The 14,478-nt window shown below is 40.1% G+C and overlaps 1 protein-coding gene across 1 annotated transcript in view; it reads left to right on the top strand.

The window, feature by feature from the left end:
* Nucleotides 1-14,478, top strand: part of dnah5 (dynein, axonemal, heavy chain 5) — a 101,759-nt gene that overhangs the window by 38,086 nt on the left and 49,195 nt on the right. Inside the window, 17 exon segments of the mRNA XM_074654231.1 lie at nt 1,361-1,555; nt 2,123-2,257; nt 2,516-2,623; nt 3,223-3,376; nt 3,661-3,807; nt 5,818-6,059; nt 6,560-6,736; nt 7,451-7,655; nt 7,919-8,061; nt 9,004-9,138; nt 9,482-9,604; nt 9,827-10,040; nt 10,312-10,535; nt 12,296-12,494; nt 12,594-12,650; nt 12,653-12,765; nt 13,673-13,803. Coding sequence (XP_074510332.1) covers nt 1,361-1,555; nt 2,123-2,257; nt 2,516-2,623; nt 3,223-3,376; nt 3,661-3,807; nt 5,818-6,059; nt 6,560-6,736; nt 7,451-7,655; nt 7,919-8,061; nt 9,004-9,138; nt 9,482-9,604; nt 9,827-10,040; nt 10,312-10,535; nt 12,296-12,494; nt 12,594-12,650; nt 12,653-12,765; nt 13,673-13,803 — 2,702 coding nt within the window.

The following is a 14,478-nucleotide window of genomic DNA, read 5'->3' as shown; positions in this document are numbered from 1 at the left end:
GGGGTCAGTGATCTTGAGAAACTAACAAGAGTACACCAGATTTAAAAAAAATCATCCAACAGAAAAACCGAGACCAGTGTTGCCAACTCTTTTCCAATGAAAGTAGCTATAGCAGCACCAGCCACTAACTCGCTCCAAAAGTCACTAAATCTAGCGAGAAAGTCGCCAAGTAGGCAACACAGTCCATCGTTTCAGGCCTCCCTCCAAAGCCGCTCCCCCACAATTATCATTACAAACATAAACATATCATAATGAATGTGAACGGCGAGCATGGCTATTGTTAGTACTCACAGCTGTCAAGCTTGCAGCTTGTGGAAGACTCCGGTGCACACAAGCAGGAAGATAAGTAGGGAGGCAGGTAGCCAGTCCAATCATTACATTCGGGCTGAATTAAATGATTGAACGGGTTAATTACAGTCCTGCGACAGATACCAGATACCAGATTTGTTTCTTTTTTTTGTCAGAGCATTTGATTGTATTGATTGCTGTCAGGATGTAATGAGATTTCATCTAATATAACAAAACATGTTTCTAAGATCTTTACTAACCCTACCTTTAATGAGTGTAGATAATTGGAATCAACCTGAACCATGTCTTATTTCACAAGTCAAGTTTGTACAATATTAAACACCAGGGTCTGCTTCTTATTAATACTATTAGCCAGTTCATTATTATACTCTTGATACAGTAGTTAGATCACTTTATCTTCTTGGCATATTTACTATCCCAAGGCAAGTGATTAAACAGAGAGCAGTGAATAATTGTCCCATGTGGGGGGGGGGATCAGAGATCATTCTGTCTTCTGTTTCTACTCTCAGCGTGTGTGTGTGTGTGTGTGTGTGTGTGTGTGTGTGTGTGTGTGTGTGTGCGCGTGTGTGTGTGTGTGTGTGTGTGTGTGCGTGTGTGTGTGTATGTGAGTGTATAGAGACAGTGATCAAAGGCAGATTCTGTGTAGAGGAGGGTCTGAGCTGTGGCCATAGGGATTAAACTAGCTGAAGGATAGTGCTTGCTATGAACTTTAATGATGTTCCAGTATTAACTTAAGATTTTCTGTAGTTTTTTAGTGTATAGCCATCATGAGTAAATATAAAGAGACTCTGCAGAGGGTTTGCACATACGGTATATGTTGTAAAATGTAAAAATTGCTTAATCTGTTTACCTGTAAATCGATTTATCAACCTGCTGTATGATTTTCTGTCTCTCGTGTTGTCCAGATGTTGTATTTATTTGATGTATTATTTGACAGTTTAATCTGAGATTGAAATGTTTTATGTAATACAATATGCAATATTACATTTCCTCATAATTATCAATCAAGTTTTTCACCCCATATAAAACTCTTCTTTTCCTATATAATCAGAACCCAGGCTATGCAGGTCGCCAGGAGCTTCCGGAGAACCTGAAGATCAACTTCCGCTCCGTGGCCATGATGGTTCCTGACCGTCAAATCATCATTAGGGTAAAACTGGCCAGTTGTGGGTTTATAGACAACATGGAGCTGGCCCGCAAGTTCTTCACTCTTTACAAGCTGTGTGAGGAGCAGCTCTCCAAACAGGTAAAACAATGGATGAGATCTGAGTGCAAAATGTGATGAAATGTGACACTTTCTCTTCTTGTTTAACATCATTACAAAATATATACAAAATATATACAAAATATATACTTTTATATATAGACTTTAGGCTTTGCTAGCTTCTTATCACCCCTCTTTTTTTTTTCTATATACGGTATTTAAAGTAAATTTATATTAGTGGGTGGATCACAGCACACACAATGCAAAGAATACCAACAATATTGAATACAGAGAAAACAAAGGCCTGCCCACTTGCACCCAAAACAAGTCACTAAGCCTTCAAGGGAATCCCACGGCTTATAATGGCATTAAATAGAGCACACCTGGGCTTTGTCATGAGCAGGTATATATGGGAAATGTAGTTCACAATTACAGTTCCCAAGATCCAAAACACAGGAATACAACATCTACAAAGACTAAAGATAAATCAACACACAGGATGATTATCTTTTTACAAATAGAATGAATAGATAAAGAGGTAGTTTTACACAGCGGTCTGCAAACATAACATGATGAGTGACATCTAAATTGCTATTTGTGATTGTTCAGGTTCACTACGACTTTGGCCTACGGAACATCCTGTCAGTGCTGCGAACCCTGGGAGCAGCCAAGCGAGCCAACCCCAGTGACACAGAGTCCACCATCGTCATGAGGGTTCTCAGGGACATGAACCTATCTAAGCTGGTCAGTCTACAATAGAATAGAATAGATCATCTAATAGATAATCTTGAAATTGAAGAATGGAATAATCAAGATTTATTTTGATACATTTTCATCAGCAGAGAATTTGAATAAAGAGGAAACTTAATGTGATGAATACAAATCGAATAGTATGCTGTAGCAAAAATACTGAATAATCACAACACAAAGACAGTTGAATCATTCAAGTGTTTTGTTTTTTGCTAAATTATGTTTATGTATACGCGTGTTTGTGTTTGTTAGATCGATGAGGATGAGCCGCTCTTCCTGAGCTTGATTGAGGACCTCTTCCCAGGCATCCAGCTTGATAAAGCGGGCTACCCTGAACTAGAGGCTGCCATCGACTTACAGGTATAGGGGAGGGAGTGAGGGATGAGTTTGTCTACGTTTGCAAGGAAGAGAGAAATGGCAGAGAAATACAGTAGAATAGAGGGATGGAGGAACAGAGGGAGAGAGTGAAGGAGGACAGAGAAAAAAAGTAAACAGAGGGCGAGAGAGAGCAATGAGGAAGCTGAGTAAAATCCGGCAAAAGACTAATGGAGTGTGAGACCGCTGTATCTTTCATGTCACTCTTAAACGCCTCCAGATATAGCACCCAGAGGGATACAAATGGTGTCATTTACCATTTGTCAAGGACCTAACCTAGGTAACTGTGGCAAACACAGTGCAGAGAAAATAGAGAGTGAAATGTTAAGTCTTGAAAATGACTGTGAGTATATGTGTGTGTGTGTGTCTTTGGTGCATTATGTGCCTTCATCCCTGCAGTGATGTATGCTTCTCGTTATACCTCTGCATGTATCTTATTCAAATGTGTGTGAACCAGCATGTGATTATGTCAGTGCATTACAATATACTCTCCTAACAGCATCATCCTGAACATGTCATCGTATTTTGTGTACTTATATGCTTAGCATGGTAAATATTTGTATACTGTAATTGTGCTCCCTCAGGTTGAGGACGCAGGTCTGATCATTCACCCTCCCTGGAAGCTGAAGGTCATCCAGCTGTTTGAGACTCAGAGGGTCCGACATGGCATGATGGCCCTGGGACCCAGTGGGGCCGGAAAGACAACTTGCATACACACGCTGATGAAAGCTATGACAGGTAGGAGTTTGCGCATGTTTTAGGACGTATGTTCAGGAAAAGAGACACAAACTTGTGATACACTGGCTGATGTTGAAACGTGTGTCTGTGTGTGTGTGTGTGTGTGTGTGTGAAAGATGAAGACAGACAGTTCAAGAATCATCTTTTCTGCCTTTAACCTCCTTTAAACTTTAGACACCTCACAAATCTGTTTTTTTGGGTGCATATTTTTATTTGAATAAATTTGGTGTTAGACCTTACAAATGTAGGAGTTCATGTTTCCGTCAATGTCATTCTTCTCTCAGAGTGCGGTCAGCTTCACAAAGAGATGCGCATGAACCCGAAAGCCATCACAGCACCTCAGATGTTCGGTCGATTGGATGTGGCCACAAATGACTGGACTGACGGCATCTTCTCTACACTTTGGAGGAAAACACTGAGAGCAAAGAAAGGTCAGGTTGCTTACTCAACATTGTTTTCATACTTGGAGTTGAGTTGACATTAATAAAGAATATAAAATATAAGTGATTATAAATGAGCATTTGTTGCAGAGAGATTTAACTCATGTAAATAAAATCATATTTTGTGTAAATTAGAGAATATTTCATCTCTACAAATGTTCGGTGAGCAGATACATTTTATTTGCCAAAACCTAATACTGAAAAAGGTTGCCTGTTAGGCTTTAGGGTTGACCTGAATAGCTTCAGATACAACAGGTGTGGTCTAGAAAGCTTAGCACAAGCTGTAATAAATGTTTAATGGTCAAATAAGGGCAAATGGTTTCATAACAGCATCCTCTCTGAAGATGAAGAGAGAAAACATGAGAATGAGTCCTGCTGAGATAAAAAATGATTCCTCAAGTGATTAGCACTCCTGGTAATCTAGGATTTTCTTTTCTTTGGGAACCTTTGGGAAACTGGTATGTTATTACGTTGCAGAGAAGTTTAGGTACCTTGGGACATCCTGGCATCCATAGTTCAAAGCAGCACCGACAGCCGTTTTATCTTTCTGCTCAGTGCTAATCCTACACACTTCATTAAAAATGCATGTGTGCATCGGTATGCGTATACATTATGTGTGTTTGCTTTTATGTGTCAAAATTTGCATCTTATTTACACAGTACAAGTTATCGTGCTGTTATGCATATCATATCAGGATGCATTTCACATGTTTGTAGATTGCCTTTGCAACGCTGCTTTCTGCTCAAACTGTTGACTTGTGCAGCTTGTTGCTTTGAACAAACAGGAATCCAGTAGAGAAATGTAGGGGATGTGGAGTTGTGACAGTAATCCAGAGTCCTGAGTGAATTATTTTACAAGGAAATGAAATGCCTTGTGAAAACAGGCTGTATGGACATTGTGATTCAACAGATGCAGCAACAGCATCCCAAGCCTGATCTATTTTAAGCACCTACGTGTAGAAATGCAGCTGGTGGCTCATGTGCTTGAAAAGCAGCCACATTAGTAATTAATTATATTGACAAACTGTGAGTCCTCTGGTTTAAGACTTCGGGTCAGTGCTCACAGAGCAACACTAAACATCTGATTTGGAATAAACAAGCTTACTTATCTCACAGGGGTATGCCTGACATTCATTAATGATCAGAAGCGATACTGGATTTTCCAGACAGCCAAAAAACACTCTGTTGTGTTTGTTTCTGAAGTTTTTCTATTATTGTCATCATATCAAACTCATGGGGTTGTTTTTATGAAAACGACAGCCGTGGCCTAAGGCATTATGTTTTCGGGTTCATTCTCATGGAACGCCTTGAAACACTTGGATTCAAGGATGACCTGGTTAGAAGTTGGTGGTCAAAGGTCAAGGTCACTCTGACCTCATGTCCGTTCCAACCCGTGAAAGCGATATCTCAGGAACGCCTTGAGCAAATTTCTTCCAATTTTGTAAAATGTCCACTTGGACTCAAGGATGACCTCATTACAGTTTGGTGGTCAAAGGTCAAGGTCACTGGGACATTACGTTCGTCCATTCTCGTGAGATCTCACAAACGCCTTGAGTGAATTTCTTCAAATTTGTCACAAGTCCACTTGAACTCAAGGATGAACTGATTAGATTTTGGCGGTCAAAGGTCAAGGTCACTGTGACAATTTCACACGGAATTTCTAACAGGATCAAATGAGGAAGTGATGACATTTTGGACAGACATGGATGTAAACTGAACTTGACTGGTTGGCGGAGGCATACAACAGTGAGGTGGCAATTCTAGTTATATTGTAGACCAAATGATCAAAGTTGTATTTTGAACTCCCTACTGAGCAGACACAGCTGTTCACCTACACATATGTATTTTAGTAAGAGTTGTGCTGCCACCTTTTCTGTGCACTAAATGCATCAAGAAGCCTTTTCATCCTGCCGACGATCAAATTATTTGTGAAAGCACTATAACATGCATCTTATAATATTCATATCCATTTAGACAAACCAAACAATGTTTTCTATTTCAGGAGAGCACATCTGGATAGTCTTGGATGGACCTGTCGATGCCATCTGGATCGAGAACCTGAACTCAGTTTTGGACGACAACAGGACTCTTACGCTGGCAAACGGAGACCGTATTCCCATGGCTCCCAACTGTAAAGTGGTTTTTGAGCCACATAACATAGACAATGCCTCTCCAGCCACCGTGTCACGCAATGGCATGGTGTTCATGAGCTCTTCCGTGCTCACCTGGAGCCCTATACTGGAGGTAAATTTACTAACTGATTATATATATTATTGTTTCCCTACACAGACATTGAAAATTGTACTGCTTATGGTACACGGTATATTACAGAATCTATGATGAATAACAATGATGATCAAAATCTAGATCTGCGGCAACCTGGGGCTCCTTGAGGACAGGCCAAGATTTATCATATTATTGTTATTTATTGTGTGTTTTTAATAAGGGTTCACCACATTAGAAAACTGGCGCCATTTACGTTTTAATTTACGTTTTCAGACATATCAAATCTGAAGAAAAAAAGCAATAAATATCAATATCTCCGTATTAAAATCTCTGTTTAACCCAGATTCGGATATGACTAGTCATTCTGCAAGATCAATAGAAGTCAGTTGTCTTGGTTCAGAGAACTTTCTGAACTTCACACAACTGGGTTATATTTTTGTTAACAGCACAGACACACTGTGTTGTTTGAGACTAGTTAATGTAATCTTAACTACAATGATGGTGGCTGTTCTCCTCAGGGCTGGTTGAAGAAACGCTCTCCCCAGGAAGCAGAGGTATTGAGGGAACTCTTCTCTACCTCCTTCTCTGAGCTCTACCGCTTCGGCGTGCAGTCACTAGAGTTCAAGATAGACATGCTCGAGGCCTTTGTCATCATGCAGTGCATCAACATGCTGCAGGGACTCATACCACCAAAGGTAAGGTTGTAACTGCTCTGAATTTCCATCCACTGCACAGACTGCACTCAGACAGCACTTACTGCATGTTTTAATGATGAAGAGGTTAATTCCTTCTGCCAAATCAAAGTGACTGCTGGAGTAAAAGGGGAAATTCATGTAGATTTAAGGCCTTTTTTAATCATTTGCTGTTCTAAGAAAAGGCCCAAACTGTTTGAGGCTATTGGACAGACTTGAGTACAGGCGATCTGTAATCCATCAAATACTTAGTATTACTTTAGGTTGTGAAACTGAAACAGATGTAAGCTTGGTACTGCATAGGTAAGATAAGTGAAAGAAATGCACCTCTTTTGCCCAGTTTTCAATCCAATCCAACTGTAACTCTTTATAGCCAAATTGACTCCACCAGCAGAGCTACTGTATAAAAGTCCAAATTATGCCCACTTTGTGTAATTGGAGCGTAAAACCAGAAACAATGGATTTGTTTTTCTTGCTCCTATTTAAGATCATTGGGGTTGTAACCATAGCAGTACTGGTTCATTTTTTGAGGGGTACGTAAAACTTAGCGGTCACCTTTTGAGATTCAGCCTCTATTGTGACTATGTCAGATGTTTTATACACTTTGTTACATGCTGTATAAGCTGGAACACATCAGTGTTAGTCTTTGTGTTTAAGACAATAAACCTCGGTAAAAAAGTGAGATCTGTGATATACTGTATGTATATTTCTCTACAGGACCAGTGTGGTGAGCTATCCAGAGTGCACTTGGAGCGGCTGTATGTCTTTGCCCTAATGTGGAGCACTGGAGCCTTACTTGAACCGGATGACCGGAGGAAGATGGAGATCTGGCTCAGAGAGAACGACAGCATCCGTCTAAATTTGCCAGACATTCCTCTCGAAAGTGACGACACCATGTTTGACTACCATGTCACAGCAGATGGTATGCATGCAATTGATAAACAGATGTTATCACCTGTGGATTAGATGCCAGCGAATATCGAAGCTGCTCCTTGACAAGCAGAAGCATTATGCCTCAGGTTGCACTAAATTTTTGCAGCAGGTGTACGTTTTTCAAACTGTACAGTGAAATATGAAAATATTTTTTTCAATTGGAAGAGACAACTTGGAAATATGACAGCGTCACTGTCATATTTCGTGGTAATATATAACTTTTTAATGCATGCACATTTATTCTTCTTCCAGGTCAGTGGGTGCACTGGAGCACCAGAGTGGAGGAGTACGTTTATCCATCCGACTTCACCCCAGAGTACAGCTCCATCTTGGTCCCCAATGTGGACAACGTTAGAACAGACTTCCTAATTCAGACCATTGCTAAGCAGGGCAAGGTGAGGTTTGCTGAAAGAAAACTCAAGTAGTGAATATCTGTATACTGCAGACATGGTGAACAGGAACATTTAGTTTATACACGTCCCTCATCTTAGAGCCTTTAAGACTTATGGTAAGGGTTTTAGAGAGGCCATTTGATCTCTTCTCTATTCAGTGTATAATGCTTCATTTATTCCTGGATACAGCTGAGTAGACACACATGCGCACACTTCAGATCAATATCATGGCAGCATGGCCGGATGCAGCAGAGATCTACTAAAAAGACGTTATTGAAATATTTTGGGTCGATACTCTACTTGAGAGCTCATCAAATGCTCCACCACGTGGCATTCATCAATAGCGTTTGTGTGTATTTTTTATGCACGTGTGTGAGAGTCATTCAGATTCATAATGCCACGAGAGGAGAGTGGGGAGCTTCTGTGTCTTGGTGGTTTGTAAAGAGGGGGTTTGTGTGGGGCTGATGTTTCATTTTGGAAGCTCTTTACTGGGTAATATTGATTTTTTTCCAGAGGCTGATGGATCTAAATTGTGAACAAAAATGTACTGATTTAAAAAAAAAAAAATTCATTGAATTATGATAAGCTGTGAGGTCTACAATATCAATAATATTATATGGCAGGTACAAAGACAACTGTTTCTTTCTTTTTCTCTTTTTTTAAATCCTATTTCGGTCTCTGTCTTATCTGCTTTCTTGTGGTGTCTGTTTTTGACTATTGATATACTGTATGTCCTTTTTTATGCCGCAGCCATGAAAAATTATAGTTTTTCAATGTTTGGTAAAATTGGAGATCAGGAAACAACAAATATAGATTTGTGCAACAGTTTAAATATCATGCTCAACAGAATAATGAACTGCCATTTCAGGTTTGCAATTTCATCATGATATTATCTGTGCATATAGAGATTTGTATAAATGATATAAATTGTATACATTTTCCTAGGCTGTTTTGCTGATTGGAGAGCAAGGAACAGCCAAGACTGTTATCATCAAGGGCTACATGTCAAAGTATGATCCTGAGACCCACAAGGGGAAGAGCCTCAACTTCTCCTCCGCCACCACACCACTCATGTTCCAGGTAAAAGCAGAACCGTCTGTTTACTGTCCTCTTAATTTAGTTCAGGTTTAACAGCTGACTGTCTCATTCTTTGCAGTTCATCTGAAGATGGATGCTGTACATCTGTGTTAACTTGTCGTAGATTATCATGGCTTTGTGAAGTGCTATTGATTGGCGAATAATGTGCAGGCTGGAGAAAGGATCATTTTCTTTTTCCTTTACACGGCTAAGCTGCACATTGATCGAGCTGTTGCTATGGATTACGTCTCAGTGGAATTTACCAGAGCTGTCCTTCATCTGTCTTTTTTGTCACCATATGTGATGTCTTATTTTTTTTCTTTGTTCCCCCTGTTTTTGCTTTTAGAGGACAGTAGAGAGCTATGTGGATAAGCGGATGGGGACCACTTATGGACCTCCTGCTGGGAAGAAAATGTCAATTTTTATAGATGACATCAACATGCCTGTCATCAATGAATGGGGAGACCAGGTTAGGGGTCATTTTAACATCAATTAATTCAAATACTAAGAATATCCTCTCACTGTCTACCTCAATTAATTGTACATTTCTTGTTATGTCAACATTTGACGACTTAATTAAATGATCAAATTAAATGAACTGATGATGAACAGCAAATAAGAATAACAACATAAACAAATAACAAATAAACCCCCTCTTGATTTAAGCTTGCTTTTTTGCCTTTCATCATAGGTGACTAATGAGATTGTCAGGCAACTGATGGAGCAAAACGGGTTCTTCAATCTGGAGAAACCGGGAGAGTTCACCAATATCGTGGACGTTCAGTTTCTAGCAGCTATGATCCATCCAGGAGGAGGCCGTAATGACATCCCACAGAGACTGAAAAGGCAGTTCTCCATCTTTAACTGTACTCTGCCCTCCAATGCTTCCATTGACAAGATATTTGGTGAGTAAAAAGGAGTGCAGTGGAATCATTATTGGTGTATATATTGAATCAAAACATTTCATCAATGTTAAAGAATCAAAGCTGATATTGATGTTACTACAGTGCCATGTTACTAAAATACTACTAATATTCAAGTGACTGAAAATATACAAAACTTTATGACCCATACAGTATGTTCTGTGTCGCATACTGTACCTTTGATTAAAAGTATATTCTTTGGTCACTTTCCCACCTTCAACTACCCCGTCATCGACACTATTATATACTGTAGGTGTGATTGGCGAGGGCCACTTCTGTGCACGTCGCGGTTTTGCCGATGAGGTTCGGAGCACCGTACAACGTTTGGTGTCTCTGACCCGCCACATCTGGCAGTTGACCAAGGTCAAGATGCTTCCAACTCCTGCCAAGTTCCACTATATCTTCAACCTGAGGGATCTCTCCAGGATTTGGCAAGGCATGCTCAATACCAACGCTGAGGTGGTCAACTCTGTGCAGGTAAAAAGATTTAAATGTGCACTTAATTAACTGTTTTTTTACTGAACTGATTTCTAAAAAGTCACATAATTAAGAAAGATGGTTAACATGGCTAGATTTATACTGTTTGAAACATATGTCTTGACCATGTATACAGGGTTTTTACAAGAATGCATGTATATGACAAAGAATGCAGACAGGGAAATTATTGCTATCTAAAATAATTCAAACAAAAGTTCAACTGAAAATAACACTACTACAAATAAGCCTAAACAAGTTTCCCATTGCACCATCAATCCAAATGCTGAATCTGTATATATATACTTCAGATATTCCAGCCTTAGTTAAAATAAACACGACTGCATGTAAATGCAGGTTTTCCAGTGTTACTGCAATGCTGTAACATTATTTCTCCCAGCAGTCTGTTTTCTTGTGTGGGTGTGTGTATGTTTAAAGTGTGTTGCAGAGCAATGTATGATAGATTAGAGTAGTGCAGAGACCCTGACAGAATGATCAAACCCTTACTTATGTGGTAGAGCTAATGTATGACTTCATACTTATAGTATTAGAGAGAGACGGGAGTGTTTGTTGGTAGGGAAGAATTGAAAATTCTAGCATTGTAAGCTCAAATCTTGCTGAGGTGGCCAACTCCCTCTTGGTTTGTAGCCTCACTGAATAATAGAATACAATGAAATATATCTTCTACCATAGGCTACCGGGAGTCAAGGCAAACATGCTCGACATCCCTGCTGAGGCTGACAACTTAACTCAGAAGACTTACGCTGGGTTCACACAGTAGCCTGGCTTTTCACATTAGAAGTGCAATACCCCGCTCCGTGTGTGTGTGTGTGTGTGTGTGTGTGTGTTTGTGTGTCTGCTCGTCTCTCTCGCTCTCTGTTTTAGACACAACTGACAAATATGAGGAATAAGTAGCCTACGTAATTTAGAAAAACACAACCACAAACAGCAGTGACACAAGGCTATTTCTAATAAATATAGTGGATGGGCAGGTTTTAGAATTTGATCATGTAGGGGCTATAAATCGGGGGAATTGAAACTCTAGGAGAACAGCAGGGAGAGGGGGAGGAAAATCAAAAGTGTTGGCAAGCCTGGGATGCATATTTTATCATTTATTAGATCAGATCATTTATATCATATATAATATAGAATTGATGCCGTTTATAGAAGATTATCAGAGTGTGTTCTTGTCAGATTCGAAACCAGACGCCGAAGCTAATGCTGGAGATCGCAAGTCAGACACGGAGCTCCGAGTGTGTACAGCCCGATTGGTTTACAAAGGACGCATCCAGTATAACTTTGAACCCAGCGTATAGGCAAGAGTAGAATAAACTAAACCAGTCGGTAGAATACAAGAGCATCGGGTATTAATAAATGCAACTTTCCCAGTATTTTATTTCATGATAAGGTTGCTGTTTGTGCAGAATTCCTACAATCAATACATCTAATCAATGTCTGGCTAATGAATTTCAGCGCAGGCGATTGAGCCCGTGTGTCTCCGCTCAATGCTTTTCTTTGCTCATGTGAATCTTTTATTTTTACCCAATTCATCAAACTCATTCAATTCCATTAAAGAATAAAACGTTTCCCTCCCAATCAATACTATTTGTCATATGCAATAGAGCTGAAGTGAATTAGCTAATTCAGTAGCTGTCCTGCTGGCTTGTATTGGTTGACAGATTGAAGAGAGACTTTCCCCCAACAAAAGATTTTTTACCTTACTAGCTTGAATGAGAGCAATAACCCCACAACATCATTTCCAGGTGCTGCTGGCGTTGTGGAAGCACGAGTGCAGTCGTGTGATAGCTGACAGATTTACCATGCCTGAGGACGTAGAGTGGTTTGACCAGGCTTTGGCAAAGCTGGTAGAGGAGGAGCTTGTCGAGGAGAACAAGAACACAGGGGACCATGGACTGGACAGATACTTTGTCGACTTTCTACGAGACGCACCTGAGGCTACAGGTACCGATCGATCAAACAGACAAAGCACTGGAACATTTAAGCTGGAATTATTTGCTTTTGTATTATGATCATTTTAATGTAAGATGTCTTTCCTCACAGGGGAAGAGCCAGAAGAATCAGACTTTGATTTGCCCAAAGTGTACGAGCCTATCGAATCGTTGAGAGTTTAAGGACCGCCTGAACATGGTTTCTGAGCCATTACAATGAGAGCATCAGGGGTACTGGCATGGACATGGTCTTCTTTCAGGATGCTATGATGCATCTGGTCAAGGTACTCTAAAGATTTTTTTTTATGATTTAGCCACATTAGTGTTAGTTTTAGTACTGTGAGAGAGAAGTATAAACTGGGAAAAAAAAGTTCGGAAACTTGTGTTTGGTCGATTATTTCTCTGTTGTTGCTGCTGTTGTGGCTGCGTATGGATCTTCCCCCCTGCTACTGAGGCTCCAGACAGTGTATTGAATGAATAAAGTGTAAAATAGCCAATATGTCTTGTTTGTTCCTTGTTACTGGTAGAAAGTTCAATCATCCACCAAACACCTCAAAACAAGAGTCAATACCAACAGGAGAATACACTGTTTACCATTGGCAGAGAATTTTGGCAAATTTTTCTTGGGCGCTACCCACATAATCAGCTGTGCTGCTCATCCCACAAATGCATGATCCTTACAAGCTGGACATCATTGTGAAGGTAAATAAACAGGCTTTCCAACGATGTAAAATACAATGACCATTAGCATTGTAACAACAGAGAAAATAATCCACCAAACACAAGTTTCCGAACTTTTTTTTCCCAGTTTATCTTTTTAACTTAAAGCAAAATATTGCACACGCAGCCAAACTCAAAACAAACTCAGAGCCTTGAGACACGGGCATCCCATCGGAGTCATGTCTCTGGCCACCCAACAAATGTTTCTTATTGAACGGTCAAGCTTCTTGCATTTTCAAAGCCCTCAGATGTGTTCAGACAGCCTTCAAGCCCCAAAATATCCTGCCAGTCATATTTAAGCTCAACTTCATTTGTGGAGCTTTTTTAATCCTCGCTTGCTTCTCACATGTACTCACACAAAATCTCCCTCTCTGTCTCCTTTGCTTGTTTTTTTTCCTTTCTCCTTTTCGCACTTGCGGCTCCCGTTATTAATCCTAGTTTTTATGTGTATGTTTGGTTTTGTGTGTGTAGGTGTCGAGGATAATCCGGACACCTGGAGGTAATGCCTTGTTGGTGGGTGTCGGGGGTTCGGGCAAACAGAGCCTGACCAGACTGGCTTCATTCATAGCTGGATACAAGATCTTCCAAATCACTCTCACACGGTAATGCTCACATACAATAGGCATATAGTGTGCACACACAATATGACCAGTTATTTTCTATAAGTACCCTGTAACTTAGCCTGCTATGTTGCATGCACAATGTCATTTCGTTTTGAATTAGGTTAAACTCTAAATAGTTTTAGATATGAAATCAAAAGCACTGTACTCTCTTTTACAGAGTCTGAACATTCTGTCTCAGTTCTGACATTTGAGAAAGATTCATCTTTCAGGAGCTGTATTCAGGATGAAGTAATTTGCCGGGACAGGACACATTCTGAAACATATTTATTGTATAATATCTTTGCTCTGGCCCCTCGTCAAATGAGTCTTCTCCGTGAGACGATATGATTGTCTTTTCAGTGCAGTGGATTGATCAGAATAAGAACAACTCTCTTGCGATTTAACTGTCATTTTTATCTGCTTGTTCTGTCCTACACTTTGTCTGCCTTATTGTTCTGTGTCTCACTGTGGCCTCTCCCTCGCTCTCCCAAACCTGTCAAATGTTTTTTCTCCCTCAGTCCCCATGTGTATTTATCGCCGTCATATTTCCCGGCTGCTCTTTTCCTGACAGATTTTAGTGTTTGGTATTAATATGATTGAGCCTCTGGACTCTTTTGGAAAAAACAGGCACCTTGATTTTTGTCTTTTTCTTCCCTTTTTACACACACAGACAGA

Source organism: Sebastes fasciatus, chromosome 12 (assembly GCF_043250625.1).
Source record: "Sebastes fasciatus isolate fSebFas1 chromosome 12, fSebFas1.pri, whole genome shotgun sequence".
Lineage (NCBI taxonomy): Eukaryota > Metazoa > Chordata > Actinopteri > Perciformes > Sebastidae > Sebastes > Sebastes fasciatus.
The sequence above is the reverse complement of the archived record's forward strand: the minus strand, read 5'-3'. Positions and strand labels throughout refer to the sequence as shown.